General features: G+C 42.5%; 1 protein-coding gene across 3 annotated transcripts in view; it reads left to right on the top strand.

The window, feature by feature from the left end:
• stard15 (StAR-related lipid transfer (START) domain containing 15) overlaps positions 1-27417 on the top strand; it is a 39703-nt gene that overhangs the window by 3905 nt on the left and 8381 nt on the right. The window contains exons 2-3 of one of the 3 annotated variants that reach the window (XM_041989595.1): positions 15246-15514; positions 25122-25269. In XM_041989595.1, the coding sequence (XP_041845529.1) occupies positions 15368-15514; positions 25122-25269 (295 nt within the window). In that variant the 5' untranslated portion in view covers positions 15246-15367. Of the gene's footprint in view, positions 1-15195; positions 15515-24780; positions 24898-25121; positions 25270-27417 lie in introns of those variants that run through there. The other 2 variants (XM_041989594.1, XM_041989596.1) reach the window with 2 other exon arrangements.

The following is a 27417-nucleotide window of genomic DNA, read 5'->3' as shown; positions in this document are numbered from 1 at the left end:
TTGCCTTCTCCAGTATCGGTACTAGTATGATTCTTCCTCTAAGTACTGATCTGTAATAAAGCATAGTTAACCTGATCTTGTCTCCTTGGAGTCCTGTGTTACACTCTCTTTATTTGTTTTTTAAATTTAATATAACTGATAGTCTGGTCTTGTAGATTCCTCTTATTTCATTTAGAGGACATATTAATGAAGGAATGTTTATTTGAGTGATTTTAATTGCAGTTCTAGTTTTTGTGGGTCTTTATAGAAAGTTGATTTAAAATCAAAAGTAATAAAGCTGCGGAGGTGTTAGTACAATATCACTTTAAATATAAAATGTAAATTATTCTTAACAATTCAAAGTCAAAGCGTTTTACATAAAACATTAAAAGCATTACAAAGTGCAACAAGCAAGCGCAATAAAAACAAACTTTCAAGGAAATAAAAGAAACTAAATAAAAACATGAAAAATAGATTAGAAGACCTAAAATAAAATAGATAAAAAGCACAAAATTAATTATAAGATTGTAAGTTGGAAATCTGTTGTCGTTTTCCGTAACATTTACCACTGTCCATTACAATCTGACAACAACTAAAAGTTCTCACATCTAGTTTTATAGGTGAAAACATAATGACAGATTAGTAAATTAGATGAGTTTATGGTAGGCGAGTGAATAATCAATCATTAATTATTATAGACAGTAATAGAAGGCACCAAATCTCAAGTGTTGCTTATGGCCCCAAGTGTTGTACACAACACTTATTATAAACGAGCAAGCTAGCGTTAGCTACCATTTTATCTGGTTTAGCTCAAAACAAACTAATAAAAAATATCCAGATCCATGCAAAACAAATGTATCTTTTGCTGTAACTTTGACCCTGTTGTGCTGGTCAAACTGCAGTTTTCTACACTGTAATAAACTGTAAATAAGTATTGTCAAAACTAAAAGTTTGAAAATGGGAAACTATGTTAGCCCACATGTATTTCTTTATTTTTCATTCTAACAACTTTGAATATCACTAAGGAAAATATAATTTTAATCAGTGTATGTGATTGTTGTTTAGAGGTACATGGTTAGTTTTATATTCAGTACATCGGGAACAACTTACTAACATTTGTTCAATTAACATCAGATAACTTTGTCACATCCGGGTCTTTTGCCTGTAAAAACAATTGGTTGCTAAATGATATCATTGGCTATTTAACAGCGATTCTCATAGATTTATCTATTTTCATATCCTGAAAAGTCGTGCTGTGGTCGGCTTCCATAAACATGGTTGTTCTACAGACAACGAGAGATTGTTATTCAAACTACAAAAAGACACAAAAGCCCAGAAAGCTGTGAAAACTGGTTAGCAGCTAATGTTAATGCTGACAGTACACTTTGGAGTCCTTCAAAATATTAAACAATTTGTTCAGATCATTTTGTGAGTTAAACATTTATTATATTTTTTAAAACTTATGGTTGTTTTTATATAGATGAATGAATGAATGAATGAATGAATGAATGAATTTATTTATTTATTGTCATTGCACAACAATTACATCAATAATCATTGGCAGTGAAATTCTTAAATCCCAGGTTCTCCTAACAAAGCTAAAAAGAATATAAACCACAATAAAATAGTTGAATACGAAAAACAAGAATACTACAAATAAGTTATACAGTAAAAAATATAATAAGCAATAAGAAGATGTTATTTAAAGGTGGTGTTGATGCTGACAGCATTTAGAAGTCTTATGTCCTGCGGTATGAAGCTGTCCCTGAGCTGGTGGGACGGGCTTGACTGCTATGAAACCATCGGTCAGACAGTAGCAGACAAAAGTTAGTGACTGGGGTTTTTGGGGTCCTTAATGATTTTGTTGGACTTCCTCCTCCACCTCTGGGTGTAGTGACCACCATGGATGGCAGGACCGTCCCAGTGATGTGCTGAGCAGGTTTCACCACCCTCTGTAGAGCCTTGCGGTGGAGGGCGGAGCAGCTGCTGTACCAGGCGGTGATGCAGCCAGTCAGGATGCTCTCTATGGTGCAGCTATAAAAGTTTCAGAGGATCTCTGAGTCCATGTTGAGCCTCCGTAGCCTGCGGAGGAAGAAGAGCCTCTGTCTGGCTGACTTTGTAATAAAGTCAGTGTGATGAGTCCAGGTGAGGTCCTCACTGATGGACTCCTCCGTTGATGGAAAGGGGGGCGTGTTCCTCCGTCTGCCTCCTCCTGAAGTCCACAATCAGTTCTTTAGTTTTGTTGACGTTAAGATGGAGATTGTTGTCCTGGCACCAAGATGTCAGGCCTCTGACCTCCTCTCTAGGCCGTCTTGTTATTACAGGTGATCAGGCCAATGACGGTCGTATGATCAGCAAATTTAACGATGGTATTGGAGATGTGGGTGGCTACGCAATCATGCGTGAACAAGGAGTACAGCAGGACTGAGCACATAGCCCTGGGGGGCGCCGGTGTTCAGAGTCAGGGTGGAGGAGGTGGTGCCGTCCATCCACACCGCCTGTGGTCTGCCTGTCAAGAAGTTCAGGATCCAGTCACAGAGGGCGCTGCTGAGCCCGAGGTCTCTGAGCTTGGTGACAAGTTTGGAGGACACAGTGGTGTTAAATACCGAGCTGTAGTCAATAAACAGCATTCTTACATATGTGTCCACCTGGTCCAGATGGGAAAGGGCAGTGTGGAGGGTGAAGGCCATGGCATCTTCAGTTGACCTGTTGGGCCTGTAGGCAAACTGAAGTGGGTCTAATGAGTCCAGGATGAAGGAAGTGATGAATGACTTGACTAACCACTCAAAGCACTTCATGATGGTGGAAGTGGGTGCTACTGGGCGGTAGTCATTCAGGAAAGGATTCTGGTTTTCTTGGGGACAGGGACAGTGATGGTCTTCTTGAAGCATGTGGGACTACAGACTGGAGCAGTGACATATTGAAAATGTCTGAAAAGACATCTGCCAGCTGGTCTGCACACACCTTAAGAGCTCTGCCGGGATGCCGTCAGGTCCAGTAGCCTTATGTGAGCTTATCCTTTTTAAAGTTCTGCCCTGGTTATCACAGGTGGGCAGTGGTCCCCCTGAGCCTTTTGTACCTCTGTATCTGTAGAGGTGTTCTCAAAGCAGCAGAAAAAGTGTTGAGATCTTCAGACAGAAATACAGACATCACCTCAGTACTGCTGGTCTTCTTTTTGTAGTCAGTAAGAGTTTTTAATCCGACACACATGCTCCTGCTGTTAGAGCCCTTGTAATAAGACTCTACTTTGTCCCTGTACTGTCTCTTTGCGCTACAGAAATCTCTCCGGAGCCCGTGCCTGGACTTCCTGTACTCCTCCAAGTCACCTGAGTTATAGGCTTCTGTCCATGCTTTAAGTTCAGCACAGACTTCACTGTTAACCCAGGGCTTCTGATTTGGAAATGTCCACACATTAATCCTCAGTATGAAGTCATCAATGCATTTCCCGATGTAACCAATGACCAAATCCGTGTATATGTTCACGCCAGTATCCTTAAACACACCCCACTCTGTCGTGCTGAAGCAGTCGTGCAGGGCCGAATCTGATTGGACGGATCACTGCTGAATGGTGCGTGTCACTGGTCCATGACACTTCAGTTTCTGTTTATAGGAAGGCAGCAGCAGAACTGAGATGTAATCAGATTTCCCTAAAGGAGAGCGAGGGAGGGCCTTATATATGTTTGCGTAAGGGGTGTAAACATGATGGAGTGTGTTCTTGCCAGCGTAGAACAGCTGATGTGTTGGTGGTATCTCGACAGGACTTTCCTCAGGTTGGTGCTGTTAAAATCCACGACTACAATAAACGCAGCCTCCGACCATGAAGTCTCTGCCCTGTCGATAACTTCAAACAGTTCTTCCATGGCCTCGTTGGTTTCAGCATGAGGTGGAACATACACCGCTGTCATCACAACCGATGTGAACTCACGCGGAAGATAATAAGGCCGGCATTTGATCATGAGGTGCTCCAGGTCCGGAGTACAGCCCGTAGAAATAATTCCCACATCTGAGCACCACTTGTTGTTCACCATGAAACAGACACCACCTCCCTTGTTCTTTACTTCAATACAGACGCTGGTGTGATGCAAGCTGTTCATGGTCACATGACCACCGGGTTGTGACGTAGATTTGTGCCTGCCCGTGGGGAGATAGGGATTATTTGCCATTAGAGCGACTAACTCAAAATCCGTGCTCACAATCATTGACAAAACACACACACAAATGACAAAATTACCATTGTTTGGTGGAGGTCTGGCTCTCAGAGTGGTTCTAGTGGATCTATTCACTCACTCAGCCTCTAGCAACGATGTCACTTAAATATAAATCAACTTAACTTGATTTATATTCTATTAAATCTTTCTGTGTTTTTAGCATGGCTGTAGAATTGGGTAGGGATGGTCCCTACCAATATCCTTGGTTGTCCCTACTATTTTCTGTGGCAGAGGACAGCAGAGAGTTGGTGGATTTACATGCATGGCGTCTGCCTGCAGTCGGTTACGGCATAGAGCCTACGGCGGGGCTGCGAAGAGTCTACGACGGTGCTACGAAGAGCCTAAGATGGTGCTACGAAGAGTCAACTACAGTGCTACAGCGGTGCAACGAAGGACCTACGGCGGAGCTACGAAGAGCCTACGGCGGTGCTGCGAAGGGCCTACGACGGTGCAGCGAAGAGTCTACGGCGGTGCTGCGAAGGGCCTACGGCGGAGCTACGAAGAGTCTACGGCGGTGCTGCGAAGGGCCTACGACGGTGCAGCGAAGAGTCTACGGCGGTGCTGCCAAGGGCCTACGGCGGAGCTACGAAGAGCCTAAGATGGTGCTACGAAGAGTCAACTACAGTGCTACAGCGGTGCAACGAAGGACCTACGGCGGAGCTACGAAGAGCCTACGGCGGTGCTGCCAAGGGCCTACGACGGTGCAGCGAAGAGTCTACGGCGGTGCTGCGAAGGGCCTACGGCGGAGCTACGAAGAGCCTACGGCGGTGCTGCGAAGGGCCTGCGACGGAGCTACGAAGAGTCTACGGGGGTGCTGCGAAGAGCTGTAGTGCTGTAGTCTGTGGTTGACTTGTGTAACAATAACTCAGTGATGCTGGTGGGCTGTTTTATTGGTAAGGAATTACAGATGCCATGTGTTCGTTATATGTTCTCTCAGTTCAGTTAATGGTCACCTGGCGACACCCATCAAAGCCAGTTTCAGAGCAGCTGCTGTTTAAGCACTAATTCATTATTTAACAGCCAAACTGTGATGTGTGCTTGGCGGTGACTTACTGCGCGCCCTCAGCAGCAGCGCTGCTTCAAGCCTTATAAACTATTTAGGCTGATCTAATTGGCGCTGCACTTCTGTTTCTTGTTACGTGATTGGCTGTCAGCGGTGCCAAGCACTGTTTGAAGAGCTAGCGCTTGCTAGTGTCAGCAGTGCTAACGGTGGAACTTCAGGAGCGACGAAAGAAAAGACGAAATCAGGAGGTAAAAATCACTATTGTGTCATGAATAATGGTGCCAATTACTTGTTTCCTTACCATGAAGTGTGTTATTTTGTCAGGTGACAGAATCAAAGCTACAGATAGTTCAGAGGAAGGAGAAAATCATGAGGAAGGTAACACTTAGTTCTCAGAGATGTGACTCAACTTACATAATTGATTAAAATCTAATCAAAGTCATAATACCACAAACTGAAGTGTTGATCTGACCTTCATATAATATTGTACAGAATAAAATAAAAAAGTTTCTGTTTGATGCGGATCCCTGCGAAAAATGACCATAATAATTTTGACATGAGTTGCAATTAAAATGAGAATAAATTAAAATAATGATTACCATTTCCTCTACATCACAAATTTTATGCAGTTGCAGTTATTCAAAGTGATGATATAAAGATTTTCTGATTATTAGAGCTAAGGATGATGATGTGCTGTGTGACAAGGTTTATAATTTCCTTTAAGGTTTCATTAAGTTGACTAATATAAGCAGTGGATTTCTCTTTTTTTACATTACTATATATGTATCTATAAATGTAGATCGCACCGCGGTGTGGACAGTATTTATGTGAAGTAAATCTGCCAACAGATGTCTTCATCTCATAAAACCCCAGAGATCATAAAGTTAAATAGACCTTTAACAAAAAGACCAGATCTTAATGTCACTGAACAGAATTTCTTGCATTATAAACTTCTGCTTGTTCAGATTTTCCAACCACTCGATGTTGTGATTCTGCTAATAAACGGCTGTCATAAGTGCAATAAAAAGACTTGTCACCCAATTTTATGTCCCTACCAACATCAAAACTACGCCCTTGATTTTTAGCTTTGTCTTTTACTGTTAGCTTGTGTTTATGTTTACTTGGCAGCATCGTGGCTTGGAGAACAGCCATTTAGATTTTCTCTATGTGGCAAACTAACAATAAAGGAACCTGACTTGAATATTGTGTGCTCAGGTCTGTTTAATAATAAAATGGTGGTTGATGTGCTCCTCTACTTAAACCAACGCCAAGCATTGTTCCTGCAAAGTGCAGTGTGTTTGTTTTTGTTTGTTTTGTCTGAGAAAGTAGTTTCTGGTAGCGTTGCTTCATTTATGTCTTTTTCATTCGTTTTACATCACAAATACAACAACATCGAACTTGTCGCGTCTCGTTTTGCTAGCTTACTTGGTCATTGCATCCAACTCTTTCTCTGTAAAATCCTGCATTGCAAATTAAACTCAGTCACATCTCCAAGCCTGTTTTTTCCTTGTGTTACTTACTTTGTCCTTGTCAGAGTTGCTACACCCTCCAGCCAGGACTCTGAGGTCCTCTTCAGCTCCTGCTGAAGGTCCCACCTGCCAGACTGAAATCCAGGCGACAGACTTCCTCTGCTGCTGTGGAACAGCTTCACGTCAGAGCTGCTCGCTCCATCTGGTTTACGTCTTTACTCAAAACCCACTTCTTTGCGCTGGCTTTTGAACATAACTGAGCTTGACATTTGCTTATTTTACTTTTTATTACTTTTATTTACTTTTATTGATTTTACCTTTATATCGATTTTTTTTTATTGATTTCATTTTTATTGGTTTTTATTGTTTTATTGTGTGGTGTTTTATTTTCAACTGTGGAGTGTTTGTGGTTCTACTGTTGAACCTGAACCTGAACCTGAACTTGTTTTATTTAGCTTCATTTATAAGGACGTTTATGTTATTACAGGTTCTGGTTTACAGGCTGATGCCAGACTGACGTGTTAGCTTCAGTAATTATGTTGTATGAACATGTGGTAGGATCATTAGCTCATTTAAAACTTTTTCTGAGTTATGTAATATAAATATGAAGTTGTTTCTTTTATGAATCATTTATGCTCAGAGTTTAAATAAGTAAAGAAATCAGACAAAACAAGTAAAGTAACCCTAACCAGCATCATACCTTCACTAGCAGCAGGTGAGCTTACCTTTGCAGTGAGACTGCAGTCCTGCGGTGGAAATGTGAACAGATCCTATTTGTCACCCACTAGTTTAAGTGAGACTCATGCGTTACCCTGAACAGTTATTAACTTGTGAAATGTCCTTTTCACCGTGTGAACTTTTTGAGGACCAGTTAAGACCTGACTGCATGAGGTGGGATCCTTACGAAGCCGATGGGGAAAAGGGTTAGAAATACATCAGATCAAGTCTCAGGATGGGTTGAAGGCCAATAATTAAAAATAAATTTTAAGGCAGGTTATAAAAATGAACAGCGAGGAGGGAATCTGGTGAATAGACAAAGGTTCCATGATTTAGATAGAGAAGGCCCCGCCCCCTCTGGGCTTTCATGTACAGACGACCAGGAGCCGCTGATCAGCTGACCTGAGGGACCAGGAAGGACTATAAAGCTCAAAAACAGGGTGGATCATTACGGAAGTGTGGAGCTGTCACCCAAATAAAAAAAAAAATTGGAACTTTTTGTAAAAACGTGAAACGTATCACGTTATAATGTGATAAGTTTATTATAAGAACAAAGCCTGTACTGTACCATAAAATCTGTTTTGCTCCAATATAGGTCGTAACAACATCTGCATATAGTACATGCTATGTTCTTATAATAAACTTATCACGTTATAACATGATATGGTCCGATTTTTTTTTTTATTTGGTGACAGCTCCATGCTTCCGTAGCTTCCGTAGCTTCCGTAGCTTCCGTAGCTTCCGTAGATCATGGCTGTTTAAAACTTTAATATTTTATTACGTTAATTGATTTTATTGTTTTATTGTAATGTCACTGCACTTTGAGTAACTGGTTGTTCTAAATGTGTGAATTAACTTGAAGCTGAACATGAATTTAAACTGATAAGAGAGAAAACCTGAGCCAATCAGAAGAGGAGGAAGTTATCATTTTACAGCCCAGATGATGGGATAATGTGTTTCCTCTGCCGGTGGAGGTAGGATCAGTGTGAGGACGCAGAGCAGAGAAACACTCCCTCTAAAACCACTCTGAGGATGTTTGAGGATCCACATCCTCAAACATCTGGATTTACAGGAACCGACCTGAACCTGGACTGAGACTTGAACCAGGACCAGGACCTGATCCCAGCTGTGTGTCCTTAAAGAACAACCAGTCCTGTTATTGTCTTTAAATCTGACAAAAGGTAAAATATCTTGATATTTATTTCATCTTTTAACTGTATTATACTGTGAGACTTTAACTGAACATGGAAGCTGCATTGATTTCTGTCAGGATCCATCAGAAACCTGAACCTGGACCGGGACCTGAGCCCAGCTGTGTGTCCTTTAAGAGCGACCGAAGAATGATCCTCTGAGTTTTCATTCAGATCCACTGAGGTGAGCTGTGTCCTGTGCTTCATAAAACATGTTGGATGTTCCTCAGTGGCAGCAATATTTTCCAATTATAACAGCTCCAACGGTTTTCCACATTTTTAAATGCTTTGTTCAGCCAAGTAACTGTTTGTCCAGCGATTGTAGAGGAACCTACACATCTGCACAGACTTCTTATTCAGAACAAGAAGGAAGAACAAATGCCTTGCTGTTATGCAGTGTGAGAAGGGACCAGCTGGCGACGATGAGTGGCACTATCCCCAGACTACCTTTACAGCCTCCTGGAACTTAATCTGTCATGGTTATGGCCAAACTTGTGGGTATGTCCAGAAGCACAGTATTTCAGTGAAAGCACCATACAGCCCCATGTCAGAGTTGGATGAGTGTGTCAGAGAACTCAAACCCACGCCGGTGCACCGTGTGGACACCACTGGTGTCATTTCCCGTATGGTCCATTTAGGATGCACGGCGGACTCACTCTGTTCCAGGGCCCCTGTCTGATTATAAACCATAAACTAATTTGGTACTGTATTTCTAAATCATCTTTTTTAACATGTGCTAGTGAATCCTTTTTTTGTTTGCTTTTTTCTTATTTTAAGTTACAACATTGTCATCTTTGGTGGCATCGATGATTTCTCCTGCAAGGTCAGCACAGCCATCAATGCAAATGCACAAATGCTTAGATTTGCCTTATCAGTGCTGTTATTGTCCTTTAGATAATGTATGTTGGTACAGCTTCCAGTAACCTGGCAGCCTCTTCACTAGCTTTCTTCCAAGGGGCAGTTGGGAAGTTTGGTTTTCCTCTGAGGTAAATGGGTTCTTTTGTTTGTTTGTTTGTTTTTTTCCACATACACCGAATACTTTTTTATCCATCATTTTATATAACGTATATAATCTCTGAATCTGTTTATCTTAGGGTACGTGGTGGTCAGGGGGTGGAAAACGTGCAGGTTGCACTACCCATGTTTACAGTCCGTAGATGAAGCAGCTTTATTTGTGGAAAGAGCGTTCATTACCAACCGTTTGTTTGGAAGAATTGATTCTGAAAGTGGTCATTTGTTATAACACAATAACAGGAAAACTGCACTGCCTGGCTAAATCACGCCATCCTTTAAATGTGATCATAGCACACATTCATTTATCACATTTTCTGCAGCCCAACCAAAAGATCCTATATGAGTTTAAAATTTTAACTCGTCGGTGGCCAGTCCATATGTGAAAATGTTTTATATTCCACCACCCTGAATAATTTGAGCTTGGGGAACTCGGCCATGCTGTGTAATAATTCTCGTTATCTTGTTATGCCAACTGTTTTGTGGGGTGATGCACACTTTGTATATTAAAAGTTTGAATTCAAAACATAATTTTTGCAAATACATACAAAAAATGGTATTCAAAGGTATACTTTTACCATTTAATGAATCATAATTTCACAATATCCCAGGACTGAGCGGCTGTGGAGAGACCTGTGGGTTGCTGTAACAAGCATCTACTATGATGTTCTCCACTAGCTAAAGGAAGAAGGCTTCCTCAGCATTTCTAATGTTGAACACCTCTTGTGCTGCCACCACGCCTGCAGGATGACCTGGATACATTCTGCAGTGGTGGGATGATCATGACCCCCTAACCAGCTGTGGGTGCTGGGCCGTACACCTTATCCGGTTCCTGGACCAGATGACATGGAGGTCCTGTATGCATATATATTTGTGCTGGGTACGTTAACGCGTTAAGGTTTTTTTTTTTGCTGGTCCAGGTCTCTCTTCCCTGCTGCAGCGGTGATGATGTAATCAGGAGAGAGCGGGTTTATTAAATGAAGAGACGTTTTCTGTCTGGAACTTAAGAAATAAGAAGAAGAACCGACGTTTCTCTTTGTCTGTCAAAACTCATGCAGATGGCAGGACACTGTGATTTTTGGACGGGAAACTGCTCCCAACAGACAATAAGAAACGTTCTTTTTTCGTTTGTTTTTTTTAATAAATGCAGCTTTAATTTAAGCCAGACAGCAAAGGTAAGACATGCTTTCTGACTTTTACAAACGTGCAGCATAAATCGGGTCTTCTTCTGCCTCTGGTTCGGTGAATCTTGGTCGTAGCGAGATGAAACTTCCAGCTATGGAATCTGTGAGATGTCAGCTTTCAGTAGAGGAGCCGTTTGTTCGTGTTCATGGGGAAACATCATCTGTGTTTATATAATTTGTGTACCTGGTCTTTTAACTATTGTTGTCTTAACTGTGTTTGTTGGTGATAGAAATGGTTTTACTGAGCTGGTAGCTGAGATTCTGGACTTTCTGTGCATACCACACATGTTTATAGTTACATCTACAGACCTGACGCTACACCCGGAAACCAGATGTTAACCCTTAACTCCCGGTAGTGGAGGCTGCAGGTGCAGAGGTGTTAAGCTAAACAGTCAAGCTAAGAATGAAAGTTTAGAGAATTTATATCCAGAAATGTGGATAATGAAGCAGTGAAGGTGCATGGATGGAAGTTATTGTGCATATTGTGAATATTTCTCTCTCCTCACCATCTAGAAGCTGTGAGATTCTAATCCTGCTTTCTGTCTGTTCACCTGATGCTGATATTCATCACATATTGTTCCTTCTGTGTTTAGAAGGAAGCAGCTTCACAGCTTTAAATTCATCCTGCTGACTTTTTACCTTTTAGTTAGTAAATCCTGAACATTTCATCCTACTTTCTCATAAATATTTGATTTTATAAATATGTATGAATATATGGTGTGGTGGTTAGCACCGCAGCCTCACAGCAAGAAAGTCGCTGGTTCGAATCTCGGCTGGGGGAGGTTCAAATCTTGAGGGTGGTGGCCTTTCTGTGTGGAGTTTGCATATTCTCCCTGTGTATGCATGGTTTCTTTCTGGGTACTCTGGCTTCCTCCCACCGTCCAAAGACATGCATGTTAGGTTAGGTTAGGTTACTAGGAGTGTGTGTGAGTGTAAATGGTTGTTTGTCCTCTATGTGTTGGCCCTGCGATGGACTGGTGACCTGTCCAGGGTATACCTGTTAATGCTGGGATAGGCTCCAGTTTACCTGCGACCAGTAATGGACTACAGCGGTACAGAGAATGAATATGAATAAATATTTTAACTGTTGCTGTTAAATGTATATAATGTTTTATAGAATTCTTTGAAAGTGTTATTTATCTTGTCAGGGTCGTGGCTGATGTTTCCTTCTGGATCTCTGACAGAGGAGATGGTTGTTTTCTCCTTGTTTGTTTTTAACTGTTTAGCCAGGAACCTTCCAGATTTGTTGCCATGCTCAAAATTCTCCAAGCGAAGTCTTTGCACCAAGAATTGCGTCTTTTTATCTATTATTTCATTAAGTTCAAGTTTAGCTTTGCTTATAGCATTTAGTGTGTGTTCTTCTGGGGAGACATGGTAAGCTCCTCTAAGGATTTAATTCTGAGTTCTAACTCTGAAATTCTCAAAGTTTCCTTCTTTTTCTTATGAGAAGAGAAGGAAATAATTTTCCCTCTCATTACTGCTTTTCCTGCTTCCCAAAGAACACACGCTGAAGTTTCTGGGAAGTCGTTATTTTCTAGATATAAGGACCATTCTCTTTTAAAGTAGCTGATAAACTCAGGATCTTTAAGTAATGACGTATTAAATCTCCAGTTTCTAGTTGCTGGTTTATTGCTCTTACTTCTCAGAGTGAATGATACTGGTGCGTGATCACTAATGCTAATAGGATGGATCTTGATTTCTGACATGTCATTCATCAGCGAGCTGCTAGTTAAGAAATAATCTAATCTAGAATAGGAATGGTGGACTGAAGAGAAGAAGGTGTATTCTCTTAGTGTGGGATGGTGAGAGCGCCAAGCATCACAGAGACCAAAATCCTTCATGTTTAACAGTTTCTGAGGATTTCCAGACTCGATGAGCTCCTGTGGTACTTTGTTTGTCCAGTATAATGTTAAAATCACCTCCTATAATTAATGTGTTATCTGAGTGACCATAGAGGCGAAGAGGGAGTGAAAGAAGGAGGATCATCTACACTTGGACCAGATATATTTGCGATACATAACTTAACATTTTTAATAGATAATGTAATTATTATAAATCTGCCTTCTGGATCTATGATTGTATTATCTATGTCAAAATTTAACCTTCTATTAATAAGAGTTGCTGCTCCTCTCTGCCTAGAATTATAACAAGCTGAATACACGTGTGGAAACTGGGTTGTTGAGAGAAGATCTATTGTTGAGTTTGATAAATGAGTCTCTTGGAGTAATATAATATCTGCTTTCATTTCTTACAAACGATTAAAAATGTTTAACCTCTTTTCCCTTGTGCCAGCTCCACGCACATTCCAAGTGACAAATGTGAGTTCGTTCATGAACCAACCACAGAGATGAGGCTATATGCATATTACTGAAGCGTGTGTGCGTGCATCCCACTGCTTCTCTGCGTGCATGTGTATTTGCCTGTTGGTTGTGACAGGGATGTATGTGCGCTTGTGCTGTTCTGTGTGTGTTCCTGTGAATCATGAAAAGTGCTGATGTGTATATAATATAATGACAAGTGTTACCGTTAACCGTTAAAGGGTCGGAGAGAAGAAGTGTAAAGAGTGAAAAGAGCGACAGTGCCAAAGGAAAAAAGTAATTTAAAAAACGCATCTGTGCTGAGAACAGTGTAGTGGAGACGGGCAGTGGATTTACTGTTAACTAAATTATCTTTTATGGCAGTTTTATGGATATAACATGATCTAGTGAGAAAACAGGAAAATTAAAGCACATACCAAGTCAGAAGAGCCATGGAGTGATGTCCGGGTCGCGGTACAGCTGTCCATTAATAAATAATTTATCCACCGCGATGACAGCGTGAGCACCTTGCGTGATGGAATTCCTCCTGATGGGAAACAGGACTCTCCGTCGGTACAGAATCTCTCTCGGATATTGGTCGTTTACTCCGAAGTTGGTCCCCTTCAGTTCGCGGCCCTGGTTCTTCACCTGCTCCTTCTGTTTGAAGCTGACGAACTTCGCTACGATGGGTCTTGGTCTGCTGGACCCGGGTTTCCTCCCGCCGAGCCGATGGACTCTGTGAAAGGAGATGTTTTTCACCGTTTCCTCCGGGAGCTTCAGGTGGGTTTTGATGAAGTTTTTCACCGTGGTCTCGGGGTCCTCCTCCGTCTGCTCTGGAATCCCTGCAAATACCAGGTTCTCTCTCATGCTCCGCGCCTGCAGATCGATCACCGTTTCCTTCATCTTCTTATTTTCCTCCGAGAGACGGGTCAAGCGCTCGGTGAGGGATTTTACCGACTCTCTGAGACCGGCATTTTCTGCAGCCAGAGTTTCCACCTGCTTCTGGCTGAATTCTAATGATTCACGTAGCGCCTGGAACTCTTTGTGGAGAATTTCTACCAGGCTCAAACGTGCATCAAAACTACTGAGTTTCTTATCTATAGAGATCAGAACATCTGTTGAGTCGTTCCCCGATGGTGAAACAGCTCCAGGTGAATCCTCATTTCGCTGTCTCTTGGACTTAGATGCGGTGGAGGGGGTGGACATGTTGTTTGGTTTCCCCATGACGATTCTGTCGTAACAACGATCTATAAAATCTGTCAGGCTGGCCAAATCCTCCCCGCTGTGCTCCAGAGTGTACCTTTTAAAGACACTATAGTCCTACTTTAAAGAATATTTTGATTAGGCTGGCACAAAATACAATTAAATGAAAGAATAAATGTTTGGGCGCGCCTAGTTTGAATCTGCCGTATCCCCGGAACTACGTCACCTACAGCATTAGCGTCACTTACCTGCCACCAGTCCGGGCTCAAATTACACTGGAGCTTTTGGAGGAGCATTTGTCGGGTGTGCACCGTGACTTTGCACGTCATGTGCACGCGGATATATATTAGTACACGTAACACTGTCAAAAGTATGGTTACTACAAAAAGAAAACTCTGCTGCTGTATGCAGCTTGTTTAATCAGAAACAGGGACAGAAAGTTCTTTTAACAAAAGAAAAGAAAGCATATAAAGTGTTTTTATACGGACGCTCGCAGCACGCTACAAACAGCGCTGCTGTCCACCATCACATTTGAAGGATTTAATTAATTAAGGAACCCTTCAGAAAAATTAAATGTAACCTGAAAGTGAACTATTTTTAGTATCAGATGAATGTCTTTAGGGGAGCTCCTGTGACTTTCAGGGGGGCCGAGCTCCCCTTAGCTCCCCCAAACCCTGCAGTATAGCTTTTTTTTTGTTGTTGTTGTTTGTTTGTTTTTTTTGTTTGTTTGTTTGTTTTTTGTTGTTGTTTTTTCCACTGGGGGCGTCCACTCAATTTTTTCTAGATCCTGCCCTGACTCATGAGTAATAATTTAGTATTCAGAGCCCCTGTGTACAGACAGGTGTGTACACCTGAGCAGGAGCCTCTGTGTTTCTGTAAAAGCAGAGGAGTGAGACCTCAGCCTCCGATCTGCCGCGTCCTATCTATGGTCGATAAAAACCGCAGCACCAGGGACTCTTCCTCACGTCTCCTCCTCCTTCTCAGGTCCGGTTCTCCTCACACCTCCGGGACCTGCCGCCGCGTGTTTACCGGGAGGGCAGCGCGCGAGACGCTGACTTATGCGAGGCGTGAATTTCCGGAGTGAAAGGTCTCGTGGTTGATTGGAGATGCCGGTCCAGATCCCGGACGACTCGGACTTCTCTTCGTTCAGGGATCAGTGTCTGAGCGTGGACGGATGGACGAGCCGCTACAACAAAAGCGGCGTGACGGTGTGGTGCCGCGAGGAGGAGAGCTGCACGGTGCAGAAGCTCAAGGTGAGGGCGCGCGGGGGTTCACCTGACGCACTGACGGCTTCAGGAAGCAGCGACCAGAGGAACCCGGTTCATTTACTGAAGTTCTGTTGGAATAAAAGTTTATTCCGTTAAATTTATTCGGTTACATTTAATCCTGCCGTCCGTTTAATCAAACAAAAAGTAAAAAAGTTTCCAAACATTACATTTAATAAAAATCAGCTGGTTGACAACGAATCAGCTGATCTTTACCAGGACGCATAAACTGACGTCACACAGATCTGTTAACTTATGTTGATTTAGTTTAACATTTATTTAAACAGTGAGATCCTGGAGAAGAAATTCTCTGATGAAGGTGACAGGAAGTCTTTAAGGAGAAGTGGCTACAGCTGGAACTGGTTTTACCTTTAGCTCCACACCTTTCCGGGTTGTATTTGTGTACTTTTTCTGCAGTATTCATACTTTGAGTATTTTCTTTGGTATTAAGCAAGGCGAGGCAGGTTTATCTGAACACCACATTTCATGTACAAGACAGTTTAAAGTGCTTTACATAAAACATTAAAAGCATTACAGCAGGGCGCAGGAGAAGCATGAAAACAAACTTTAAAAAGAAAAAGAACTTGAGACAGAACCGGGTTTCCTTCGGTTCTGCTGAGGTGTGATGATGTAAGGTGGCTCATTTTTCTACCCATTTGGGCCTGGGAGTTGTTCTGGGAGGATCTGCTGGTGTTCGTTTCCATTCAGACTTTCAGCTCCATGATTGATGAGAGCAGAGTTCAGTCCCTGAAAGAGGACCTGAAACCTGATCCAGTGGTCCACCATTGACACGAGCTGTCACAGTGAATCATTTTTTCCACAGCAGCTTACCTGCATGTGTGACCTCATCCTCCAGGTGTGACCTCCTCCTGTAGGTCAACACTGAAGACTTCCTGCAGATTTCAGGTTCAGCTGATGGAACATTGTTGTAGGACTAACCTGTCTCTGTGTGGACGGCCTGTTGTAAAGGATCATTTCACTCAAACCTCTAAGCACTCATGCTGTTTACAGGACATCCGTCATGTCGGTCCACAGGTTCATGATCAAGACTAAAACTGAAAATCACTTTAATATGTCTGTTTGTTACAGGATTAATTTTTCATCACTTTAAACTGTCACAGAAGTCATTTTCATTACTATTTCATGTCTGAAACATCTGAGGAGGCAGGAGGGGTGGTGGTGGTGGTGGTGGAGTTACTCTGTCCAAAAACACCTCTTGTTTCTTACAGGTTTAGATATCTGCGATGAAAATGAATGTTTAGGTTAAGTATTAATAGATGGATTCGGGTTGATATTGCATCATCTGAAGGCTGCAGGACACAAAAACCTGTAAGGTTCTGGGTTTACATCATGACATGTGGACCAACATACTTGTTCAACTTTTTCTTCTGAGAGGGAGCGATTATCCAGAAAGCTGGATAACAGATGAGAAACTTTTCACCCTCTGAAAACAAGCTGATCCTTTCAGTGCCTCCAGAGAAGAACCATCAGAACTTAAAAACTTTACACCCGATCGGACCTCATAAGGGCTGAAAAAAAGGAGACATAATCAGCTAGTATAAAAATAATTTGACTGTTACTCAAAGTTTGCATCCTAATGCTTCCAAAACACGACTGAATGGTTAAACATTGACATTTAGAAATTATTTAGTTGCTCAGACATTAGAGACAACATTTTTGACCCTGGGAATCCCTTCTCTGAGGCCCTTAGATGCCCTTAGACACCAAGAACATGAGATCAACCTGGTTATTGCAGAGATGCTTTAAATTTACTGTCGGGATGTCTGTTCAGGAGGTTTTACAAAAGACATGGATGGAGATTAAAGGGTTAAAGCCATCAAACATCATGAGGCGGCTGAATCTGAATAGCTGGAATGTAACGGGACTAAAACTGGGATCAATCCTGGATCAGATGGTTTTGTTTTTCTGAATGAATCACCAGATTCAGAGTTTATATCCTGTTCTCAGCTCCAGCTGGTTCAAGAGTCCATCATAGTATCATCATGGCATCACTTCTATAACTAGTCACTTCCCAGACTGGTTATATAAAGGTCATCACCATGGTAATATAGAAAAGGTCAGCAGAACTTTTTACAATAAAACATAGTTGAAGGTTCATCATTGTGTTTTATAGAAAGTGGTCAAACATCAAGACGTATCTGAACTGTGTCAGACACGTGTCTGTGCACGCTGGTAGGCAGCAGCGCAGGCTGGTAGGCTGATGTGCAGGCTGGTAGGCTGATGTGCAGGCTGGTAGGCTGATGTGCAGGCTGGTAGGCTGATGTGCAGGCTGGTAGGCTGTGACGCATGATGATGAAGACTGAGGATGGTGATGATTATGATGATGAAGGTGATGAAGACTGAGGATGGTGATGATTATGATGATGAAGGTGATGAAGACTGAGGATGGTGATGATTATGATGATGAAGGTGATGAAGACTGAGGATGGTGATGATTATGATGATGAAGGTGATGAAGACTGAGGATGGTGATGATTATGATGATGAAGGTGATGAAGACTGAGGATGGTGATGATTAGGACTCTGGTTTAATAATTCAGTGAGCTGTTAGTTGTGACTCATCAATGATTTATATGAACAGATGATGAGCAGAAAGATGTTTCACATGTTTACAGCCCAGTTACAGAACCGCTGACAGAACCACAAACAGAACCGCTGACGGAACCACAAACAGAACCACAAACAGAACCGCTGACAGAACCACAAACAGAACCACAAACGGAACCGCTGACGGAACCACAAACAGAACCACAAACAGAACCGCTGACGGAACCACAAACAGAACCACAAACAGAACCGCTGACAGAACCACAAACAGAACCACAAACGGAACCGCTGACGGAACCACAAACAGAACCACAAACAGAACCGCTGACGGAACCACAAACAGAACCACAAACAGAACCGCTGACGGAACCACAAACAGAACCACAAACAGAACCGCTGACGGAACCACAAACAGAACCACAAACAGAACCGCTGACAGAGCTGCTGTCTGAAGCGTATGATGATTTGAAGCAAGCACCAACTGAACCGAACCTCTGAGTGAGAACTGGAGGATGAAGATGAATGGGCTTAACCAGAACCAGATCAGACCAACTCTGATCTGGTTCTGGTTTTCCAGATTCTGGACCTTGCTGCAGAACCTGACCTGTATATGAGACTTTCTGGGCTCAGGTGGACGTCTTCACAGACGAAGTGACAGACATGGATCTCAGGACATCATGAATGATTCACGCTGCAGCAGAATCCTGCTGATCCGGTTACACGGAACGTTTTCCAGCTCCAACCGTCACAATATCTGATGACTGCAGCTCAGCCGAGCCTGACTCTTCTGAAGATTACAGAGTGGAAAAAACGTTGTACAGTAGACCGCCGGCTCACATGACGTCCACCAAACAGACGGGACGGGGAGGAGGCAGAACCCAGATGGTCCGGTCTGTTCCATGTGAAGCAGATCCTGTTTCCTCTGGTGGAAGTTTAAATGATGACAAAGAAGACTGGGGGGAAAAAAACATTTGATCCATTTCACAGGGTTCTGCAGAACTCTGACAGGGTGGTCCGGTTTCTCTTTAGTCCATTACTGGGCCTGAGGTCTGTTTCTGTTTCCATTCCATGTTGAAACTCTGGGTACGTGAACCCTGAATTGAGGGAAACTCAGTGTTTCTAGAAGGAGAGATGAGTCAAACCATGACTGTTACCATGGTTACTGACTCCAGAGATGCTTTGTTTGGGATGTTTTTATTTTAAATTTATTGTGTGTGTTTCTGGTTCTTTGGTTGTTGTTGTAATACATGTCGTTGTCTTGGTTATTTTTTAGGAACTCCTGATGATTGTCTGCTTAGTTTACCTGTAAAAGTTGTAAAAGGAAATTCTCTGTTGTGTTTGTGTACAGGTGTACTGGTGTAGCAGCTGCTTGTCTGGTGTTAGGTTGGATTGAAGCTCGTTGCTTCTATCTTTCTCCTTTTTGTTTTCAACTTTCCTTTTTACTTTTCTTCATTACGTTTTCTCTCTGTCTCTCTCTCTATCTATATCTATCTAGTATATATATATATTAAAATTAAGGCTGAAATTATTAAAATTTTTAATCAGATTAATTGCAGCTTAATCACTTAATGCAGATTAATCACCATTCGCAACTTGACCTAAAATTTGTATCAACAGAATGACACGTTTACAAATATGAAATATTAACTGACCTTCTTTTGGGTAAACGTCAGATGTGAAAGACTCAGTAAATGCAGCATGTAATATACTTCTGTATGTACTGCCTCATCTCAACCATGTTCTAGATCAGTGGTTCCCAACCTGGGGTCCTAAAGAGCACAGGGGGTCCCTGAGGCTTTGAACATTCAGAACACTTTGTCCCTAGTTTAAGAAAAAAAGTAAGGCTGTATGTTGTTAATTAACTTTGGCTCTATTGAAGGACAGGACTCGGCCAGAATACATAATTTATGGTGAGAATCACACATTTGTTAACATAAAAACAAGTATGGTCTCAGCACAGGGTGGGGCAGGGGGTCCATGGCTTTTTAGTATTGGTATCTGATTGATCTGTGCTGGGTCCAGGCTGCAGCTATGTGGGTACTCATGGCTCTCTCCAGGACAAGGTCTCAAAATGCAAGTATTTTCTCTTATCTGTTTTAACAGGCAACAAAAGAAAGACTGATAAATGTTCAGAGAAGCAAGACTCATTCAGTACATTCTATAAATTGATCAAATCTTGTGTTCATTCCTCATCAGCCTCAGCCTGCCTATAACAAAAACAAAAACTGGACAGATAATGTTTTTAGCACACTGAAGCTTTATTAAAGGTCCCATATTACACATTGTTTCAGCAATTTCATATGGGTGTCAGAGTGCCAACAACATTGATTTCAAAGTGTATTACCCCAAATTCAGGCTTGGTTGTTAATTTCAGCCGTTCCAGATGTGGCTCTAGTGGCTCTACAGTATGTGCAGAATTATTAGGCAAATGAGTATTTTGACCACATCATCCTCTTTATGCATGTTGTTCTACTCCAACCAGTACAGGCTTGAAAACCTACTACCAATTAAGCATATCAGGTGATGTGCATCTCTGTAATGAGAAGGGGTGTGGTCTAATGACATCAACACCCTATATCAGGTGTGCATAATTATTAGGCAACTTCCATTCCTTTGGCAAAATGGGTCAGAAGAGAGATTTGACGGACTCTGAAAAGTCAAAAATAGTGAGATGTCTTGCAGAGGGATGCAGCACTCTTAAAATTGCCAAGCTTTTGAGGCGTGATCATCGAACAATCAAGAGTTTCATTCAAAATAGTCAACAGCGTGAAGCTGCCAAGATGCCATTGGCCACCAGTTTTGCCATATTTCAGAGCTGCAACATCACTGGAGTGCCAAGAAGCACAAGGTGTGCAATACCCAGGGACATGGCCAAGAAATATCATAAGACTGATTTTTCTAAGGTTTTATGGACTGATGAAATGAGAGTGAGTCTTGATGGACCAGATGGATGGGCCCGTGGCTGGATCAGTACAGGGCAGAGAGCTCCACTCCGACTCAGACGCCAGCAAGGTGGAGGTGGGGTACTGGTATGGGCTGGTATCATCAAAGATGAGCTAGTGGGACCTTTTCGGGTTGAGGATGGAGTCAAGCTCAACTCCCAGTCCTACTGCCAGTTTCTGGAAGACACCTTCTTCAAGCAGTGGTACAGGAAGAAGTCAGCATCGTTCAAGAAAAACATGATTTTCATGCAGGACAATGCTCCATCACACGCATCCAAGTACTCCACTGCGTGGCTGGCCAGAAAAGGTCTAAAAGAAGAAAAAGTTATGACATGGCCTCCTTGTTCACCTGATCTTAACCCCATAGAGAACCTGTGGTCCCTCATCAAATGTGAGATCTACAGGGAGGGAAAACAGTACACCTCTCTGAACAGGGTCTGGGAGGCTGTGGTTGCTGCTGCACGCAATGTTGATCGTGAACAGATCAAGACACTGACAGAATCTATGGATGGCAGGCTTTTGAGTGTCCTCGCAAAGAAAGGTGGTTATATTGGTCACTGATTTGTTTTTGTTTTGTTTTTGAATGCCAGAAATGTATATTTGTAAATTTTGAGTTGTTATATTGGTTTCCCTGGCGAAAATAAATAAGTGAAATGAGTATATATTTGGTTTTTGTTAAGTTGCCTAATAATTATGCACAGTAATAGTCACCTGCACACACAGATATCCTCCTAAGATACTAAAACTAAAAAAGCCCCACTCCAACTTCCAAAAATATTCAGCTTTGATATTTATGAGTCTTTTGTGTTCATTGCGAACATAGTTGTTGTTCTATAATAAAATTAATCCTCAAAAATACAACTATTCTAATAATTCTGCACACCCTGTAATGAGAACGGGCTGTTTCTGTGTCTGAACCTTTAAATGTTCTGGAGTGGTGCCTGGCCACGCCCGTCTCTGGGAGAGGATCTGGCTTTTGCTGGCACCTGCTTGGTGATTTTAGATGGCAACCTCAATTAATACTGAGGGGCAGTGACCGCACTGTGCTGGGAGCGAGGTCACATTAGCAGCCCCGCCCGCCATACACTGTATGACACGCCCCCCAGAAGATGTTTGTGTGTTGTGTTTTGATGTCTAAGTGTAATTAAAACTGAGAGCTGAGTCGCCACAGGGTGCAGCCGAGGAGGCCACTTGGGTGGCCACCTCCGCTCCACCCTGCATGACGTTCACGCCTCCCAAGTCCGTACCTACGTGTGTGGGTGTGTGTGTGTGTGTGTGTGTGTGTGTGTGTGTGTGTGTGTGTGTGTGTGTGTGTGTGTATAAGAGAGAGAGAGAGAGAGGGGTATGGGGATGTGATGTCCAGAGGGAAGAAAACTTCCCTCTAGATGGTGAGCTGTTAGCAGCACTAGGCACACTGGCTCCCCGGGAGGCCCCCCATGGCAAGACAGGCCAGGAGCATCCGCTCCCCACGACCGGGCCACACAGCGACCACAGCCAATGAGCCGCCACCAAACCCAGAAGGCACCCACCCACCACATGCCTAGGGGGAAGGACAGGAGGGGAGGAGGACAGCCCAGACCCACGGCACACCATAAAACTGCTGTGATCTGATTGGATACCTGTCAATCAAAAGGTCACGCCCCCAATTATGCCAAATTTCAAGATTAAATAACATCCAAACGGATGAGTTAGAAAAAAATTCACCCCCCTCACAGTTGTCATGAAGGTAAACTTGATCTATTAATCCTAAAATGGATTTTTGTACCAGGCTTTAAACATGTTTATTTCTGCTGTGAAGCTGGTCTTTTTAACATGGGAGTCTATGGGGATTTGCTCTGTTTTGGAGCCCCTAGTGGACGAGGGGGGAACTGCAATTTTCTGCACTTCCGCATAGGCTTCACATTATACAGGCAGAGGTTGCCGCTTGGTATAAACCCACTGGACAACTCAGTGAGTGTGTCAGCATGCAGAGTATAAGAAATTAGGAGTGATGAGTGTGATCGTGCAAGTGTGACCACGCCTCCATGGATGCTGGCTAGGGCGGCTGCACCAGCCATCCAGGCCAACCAGAGTGAAGGGTCCCCCCAAAAAAACCTGGACTTGTCCCTCATGAGCAGCTACAGGCCGATATCAAACCTCCCGTTTCTTAGTCAGGTTCTAGAAAAAGCTGTCTTCCAGCAGCTACACAACTTCCTGACACTAAATACCTGTTCTGATGTCGACCAGTCAGGTTTTCAGCCACACCACAGCACTGAGATGCTCTAGTTAAGGTCTTTAATGACATACGCCTGAGCACAGATAGCGGGAACATTTCAGTCCTGGTACTGCAGGGTCTCGGTGCTGCATTTGACACGATCGACCAGAACATCTCACTGGACCGGATGGAAAACTGGGTAGGGCTTTCTGGAACTGCAGTTAACTGGTTTGAGTCCTGTTTAAAAGACAGGGACTACTACTGTGTCTATAGGTAACTATAAATCTGAGCGAACCAAAATAACCTGTGGAGTTCCCCAAGGCTCCATCCTGGAGCCACTGCTGTTCAACATCTACATGCTGCCACTCGCTCACATTATGGAAACAACTAAACAAGTTACCACAATTATGCTGATGACACACACATCTACATAACCATCTCACCAGGAGACTACAGTCCGATCCAGACTCTGATCACCTGCATGGATCAGATTAAAGATCAGATGTGCCAGAACTTCCTTCAGTTACATGAAGACTAAACTGAAATAACAGTTTTTGAAGCCACAGGAAGAAAGATTAAAAGTCAGTTCTCAGCTTCAAACGGCAAAGTTCAAAACTACCAACCAAGCCCAAAACCTGGGAGTAGTCCTGGACTCAGACCTGGATTTTAGCAGTTATAGATAGACAGACAGACTTTATTAAACCCAAGCTGGGAAATTACAGAGTAGCAGCAGCATTACACACAAAGACAATAACAATACAATGAAATAAAAAAGAAGAAAACTTATACATATTAAAGCAATGTAAGATGCAACATAAAATTGTATAGAAAAATGTATAAGTAGACAGCTGTGAAGTTGGAAAGTAGATCCTAGAACTCCGGTCCTCACTAAGACCAGGAAAGTAGATCCTAGAACTCTAGTCCTCTCTAAGACCAAGGAAGTAGATCCTAGAACTCCAGTCTTCACTAAGACCAAGAAAGTAGATCCTAGAACTCCAGTCCTCACTAAGACCAGGAAAGTAGATCCTAGAACTCCAGTCCTCTCTAAGACCAGGAAAGTAGATCCTAGAATTCCAGTCCTCACTAAGACCAAGAAAGTAGATCCTAGAACTCTGGTCCTCACTAAGACCAGGAAAGTAGATCCTAGAACTCCAGTCCTCTCTAAGACCAAGAAAGTAGATCCTAGAACTCCAGTCCTCACTAAGACCAAGAAAGTAGATCCTAGAACTCCAGTCTTCACTAAGACCAAGAAAGTAGATCCTAGAACTCCAGTCCTCACTAAGACCAAGAAAGTAGATCCTAGAACTCCAGTCTTCACTAAGACCAGGAAAGTAGATCCTAGAACTCCAGTCCTCACTAAGACCAGGAAAGTAGATCCTAGAACTCCAGTCCTCTCTAAGACCAGGAAATCCCAACACTTTGGGATAAATATGTGCCAGTGTGAACCATGAACTGCTAGTTTCCTCCTCAGCTGAACCATAAATAAACGCGACATACTAGCAACAGAAAAGCTGATCAGCTGATCACCAACAGCTGTTATGGTTCATGGAACAACAGGATAGGAGGAGGAGGAGGAGGAGAGGAGGAAGCTGCTGCGCAGATGCAGAGAGGACCAGAGAGCCAATGGACCAGCCACCCGGGTGTGGAAAACTCTCAACGTGAAAAGTGTGGGTGGTAAAACACCTTCACTCTCCACGGAAGTGACGCCCATGTGTTCCATGTTCTTTTCATTTTCAGATTTGGATCAGACCTCTGACGGATGCGTTGGGCTTGTCCTGCTGCGCATGCGTTAAATGTGTGAAAAATATTAACGCAATTAATTACATAAATTAGTTACCGTCATTACCTCGTTATTTTTGACATGTGACCCGGTCAGGTTTGTCTGTTTTAGATGAGGATCATATGTAAAGATGTACCAGCAGAGACGCTGTACGACGTCCTCCACGACACCAGCTACCGCAAGAAATGGGACACCAACATGATCGAGACGTACGACATCGGCAGGCTGACGGTGAACGCCGACGTCGGATATTACTCCTGTGAGTTTCCTTCTGTGTGTCTACAAACACAGCTTGAATGTTGAGTTTTTAAAATGTTCACAAAAATGAAAGAATTAAATCAGGTTATTGTGTAGCTACAACTTCCTCCTATTTAGAGTCGCAAACCAAATATTTTTACTACATAGATATAAAAACCAAAGTAGTACAGTCTGGCTTTATCAGTTACACACCACACCTTACCTTCATCAGATTACAATCATCTTTTTATGTATTTTAACAAGAGTTATATACAAACAACATGGCATGCACAGGACAGACAAAATATTTGAGGAGCAGGTGCATAAAAAGAATACACAAGAGAATATTAGAAAAAAAGACGATATAAAAGGAAAAGAAAAGATTTGTTAAAGCTTATGTGGTAATTCATAATTTTCAATCAAATGAAAAAGTTTAGCTGCATTTTTACTCTTCATTAAGGGCTTTGGTATACGAGAGGAACTCATAATAAGGGCAAGGCAAATTTATTAGTATATCACATTTCATGTACGAGTCAATTCAAAGTGCTTTACACAAAACATTCCAGCAGGTGTAAAAAGCAAAACAAGTGCATTAAAAAAACAAAGATTAAAAGAAATCCAATAAATGAAATAAAAACAGAACGAAGATGCTAAAATAAAATAGATAACATGTAAGAAATAAAGTTCCAGTGTGGTAAAGACAATATTAAAACATGATTCCAGCTTAAAGAACCAGATCCAGATCTGGTCTCTAAATAAAAACTAGTCCATGCAGCAGAGAACAGGTGGGTCTTTAACCTGGATCTAAATAAACTGAGTGTTTCAGCTGATCTGAGGCTTTCTGGGAGTTTGTTCCAGACATGTGGAGCATAGAAGCTGAATACAGCTTCTCCATGTCTGGTTCTGACTCTGGAACTGATAAGAAACTGGATCCAGATGACCTGAGGGTTCTGGTAGGTTCATACTGGGTCAAGAGGTCTCTGATGTATGTTGGTCCTAAACCATTCAGAGCTTTATAGACCAGCAGCAGAACTTTAAAGTCTATCCTCTGACGGACCGGCAGCCAGTGTAAAGACCTCAGAGCTGGACTGATGTGGTCCACTTTCTTGGTCTTAGTGAGGTCTGGAGCAGCAGAGTTCTGGATCAGCTGCAGGTGTCTGACTGATGTTTTAGGTAGAACCTGTAAAAATACTGTTACAATAATCAAAGCGACTAAAGATGGAAGCTGGACTAGTTTTTCCAGGTCCTGCTGAGACATCACATCTTTTACCCTTGATATGTTCTTAAGCTGATAGTTGCTGACTTTGTGGTTCCCTGAATGTGGTTCTCAAAGTTTAGGTCTGAGTCCATCACTAGGACCAGATTTCTGGTCTGGTTGGTGGTTTTTAGGTCTAAGTCCATCACTAGACCCAGATTTCTGGCCTGGTTGGTGGTTTTTAGGTCTGAGTCCATCAGTAGACCCAGATTTCTGGCCTGGTTGGTGGTTTTTAGGTCTAAGTCCATCCCTAGACCCAGATTTCTGGTCTGGTTGGTGGTTTTTAGGTCTGAGTCCATCAGTAGACCCAGATTTCTGGCCTGGTTGGTGGTTTTTAGGTCTAAGTCCATCCCTAGACCCAGATTTCTGGCCTGGTTGGTGGTTTTTAGGTCTAAGTCCATCCCTAGACCCAGATTTCTGGTCTGGTTGGTGGTTTTTAGGTCTAAGTCCATCACTAGACCCAGATTTCTGGTCTGGTTGGTGGTTTTTAGGTCTAAGTCCATCACTAGACCCAGATTTCTGGCCCTGGTTGGTGGTTTTTAGGTCTAAGTCCATCCCTAGACCCAGATTTCTGGTCTGGTTGGTGGTTTTTAGGTGTATAGACTGTATAGTACATTGTTTAGCAGAAAGTCACCACCAGTAATGTCTTCCGGAGAAAAGGGCTGGAGTTGGATCTTTGTGAGCAGCCGGTCATCAGTCCACTGAGCTTCAGAAAATGTACCTAAAAAAATAAGTGATCAGAAGTTTCAGTGTCATCACAAAATACAAAGTTTTTGCTTCAAACCCAAATCTCTGTTGTAATAATTCACCAGATGGATACACACCATTAAGAATTTTAAAATGGATTTCTTTGCTTTTGGATTTATGGGGAATTTTAAGTATCTTGAATGTAAGGAGTAAATAAAATCTTTAGAG

This window comes from Melanotaenia boesemani, chromosome 7 (genome assembly GCF_017639745.1).
Source record: "Melanotaenia boesemani isolate fMelBoe1 chromosome 7, fMelBoe1.pri, whole genome shotgun sequence".
Classification (NCBI taxonomy): domain Eukaryota; kingdom Metazoa; phylum Chordata; class Actinopteri; order Atheriniformes; family Melanotaeniidae; genus Melanotaenia; species Melanotaenia boesemani.
This window is presented reverse-complemented; position numbering and strand designations above follow the sequence as displayed.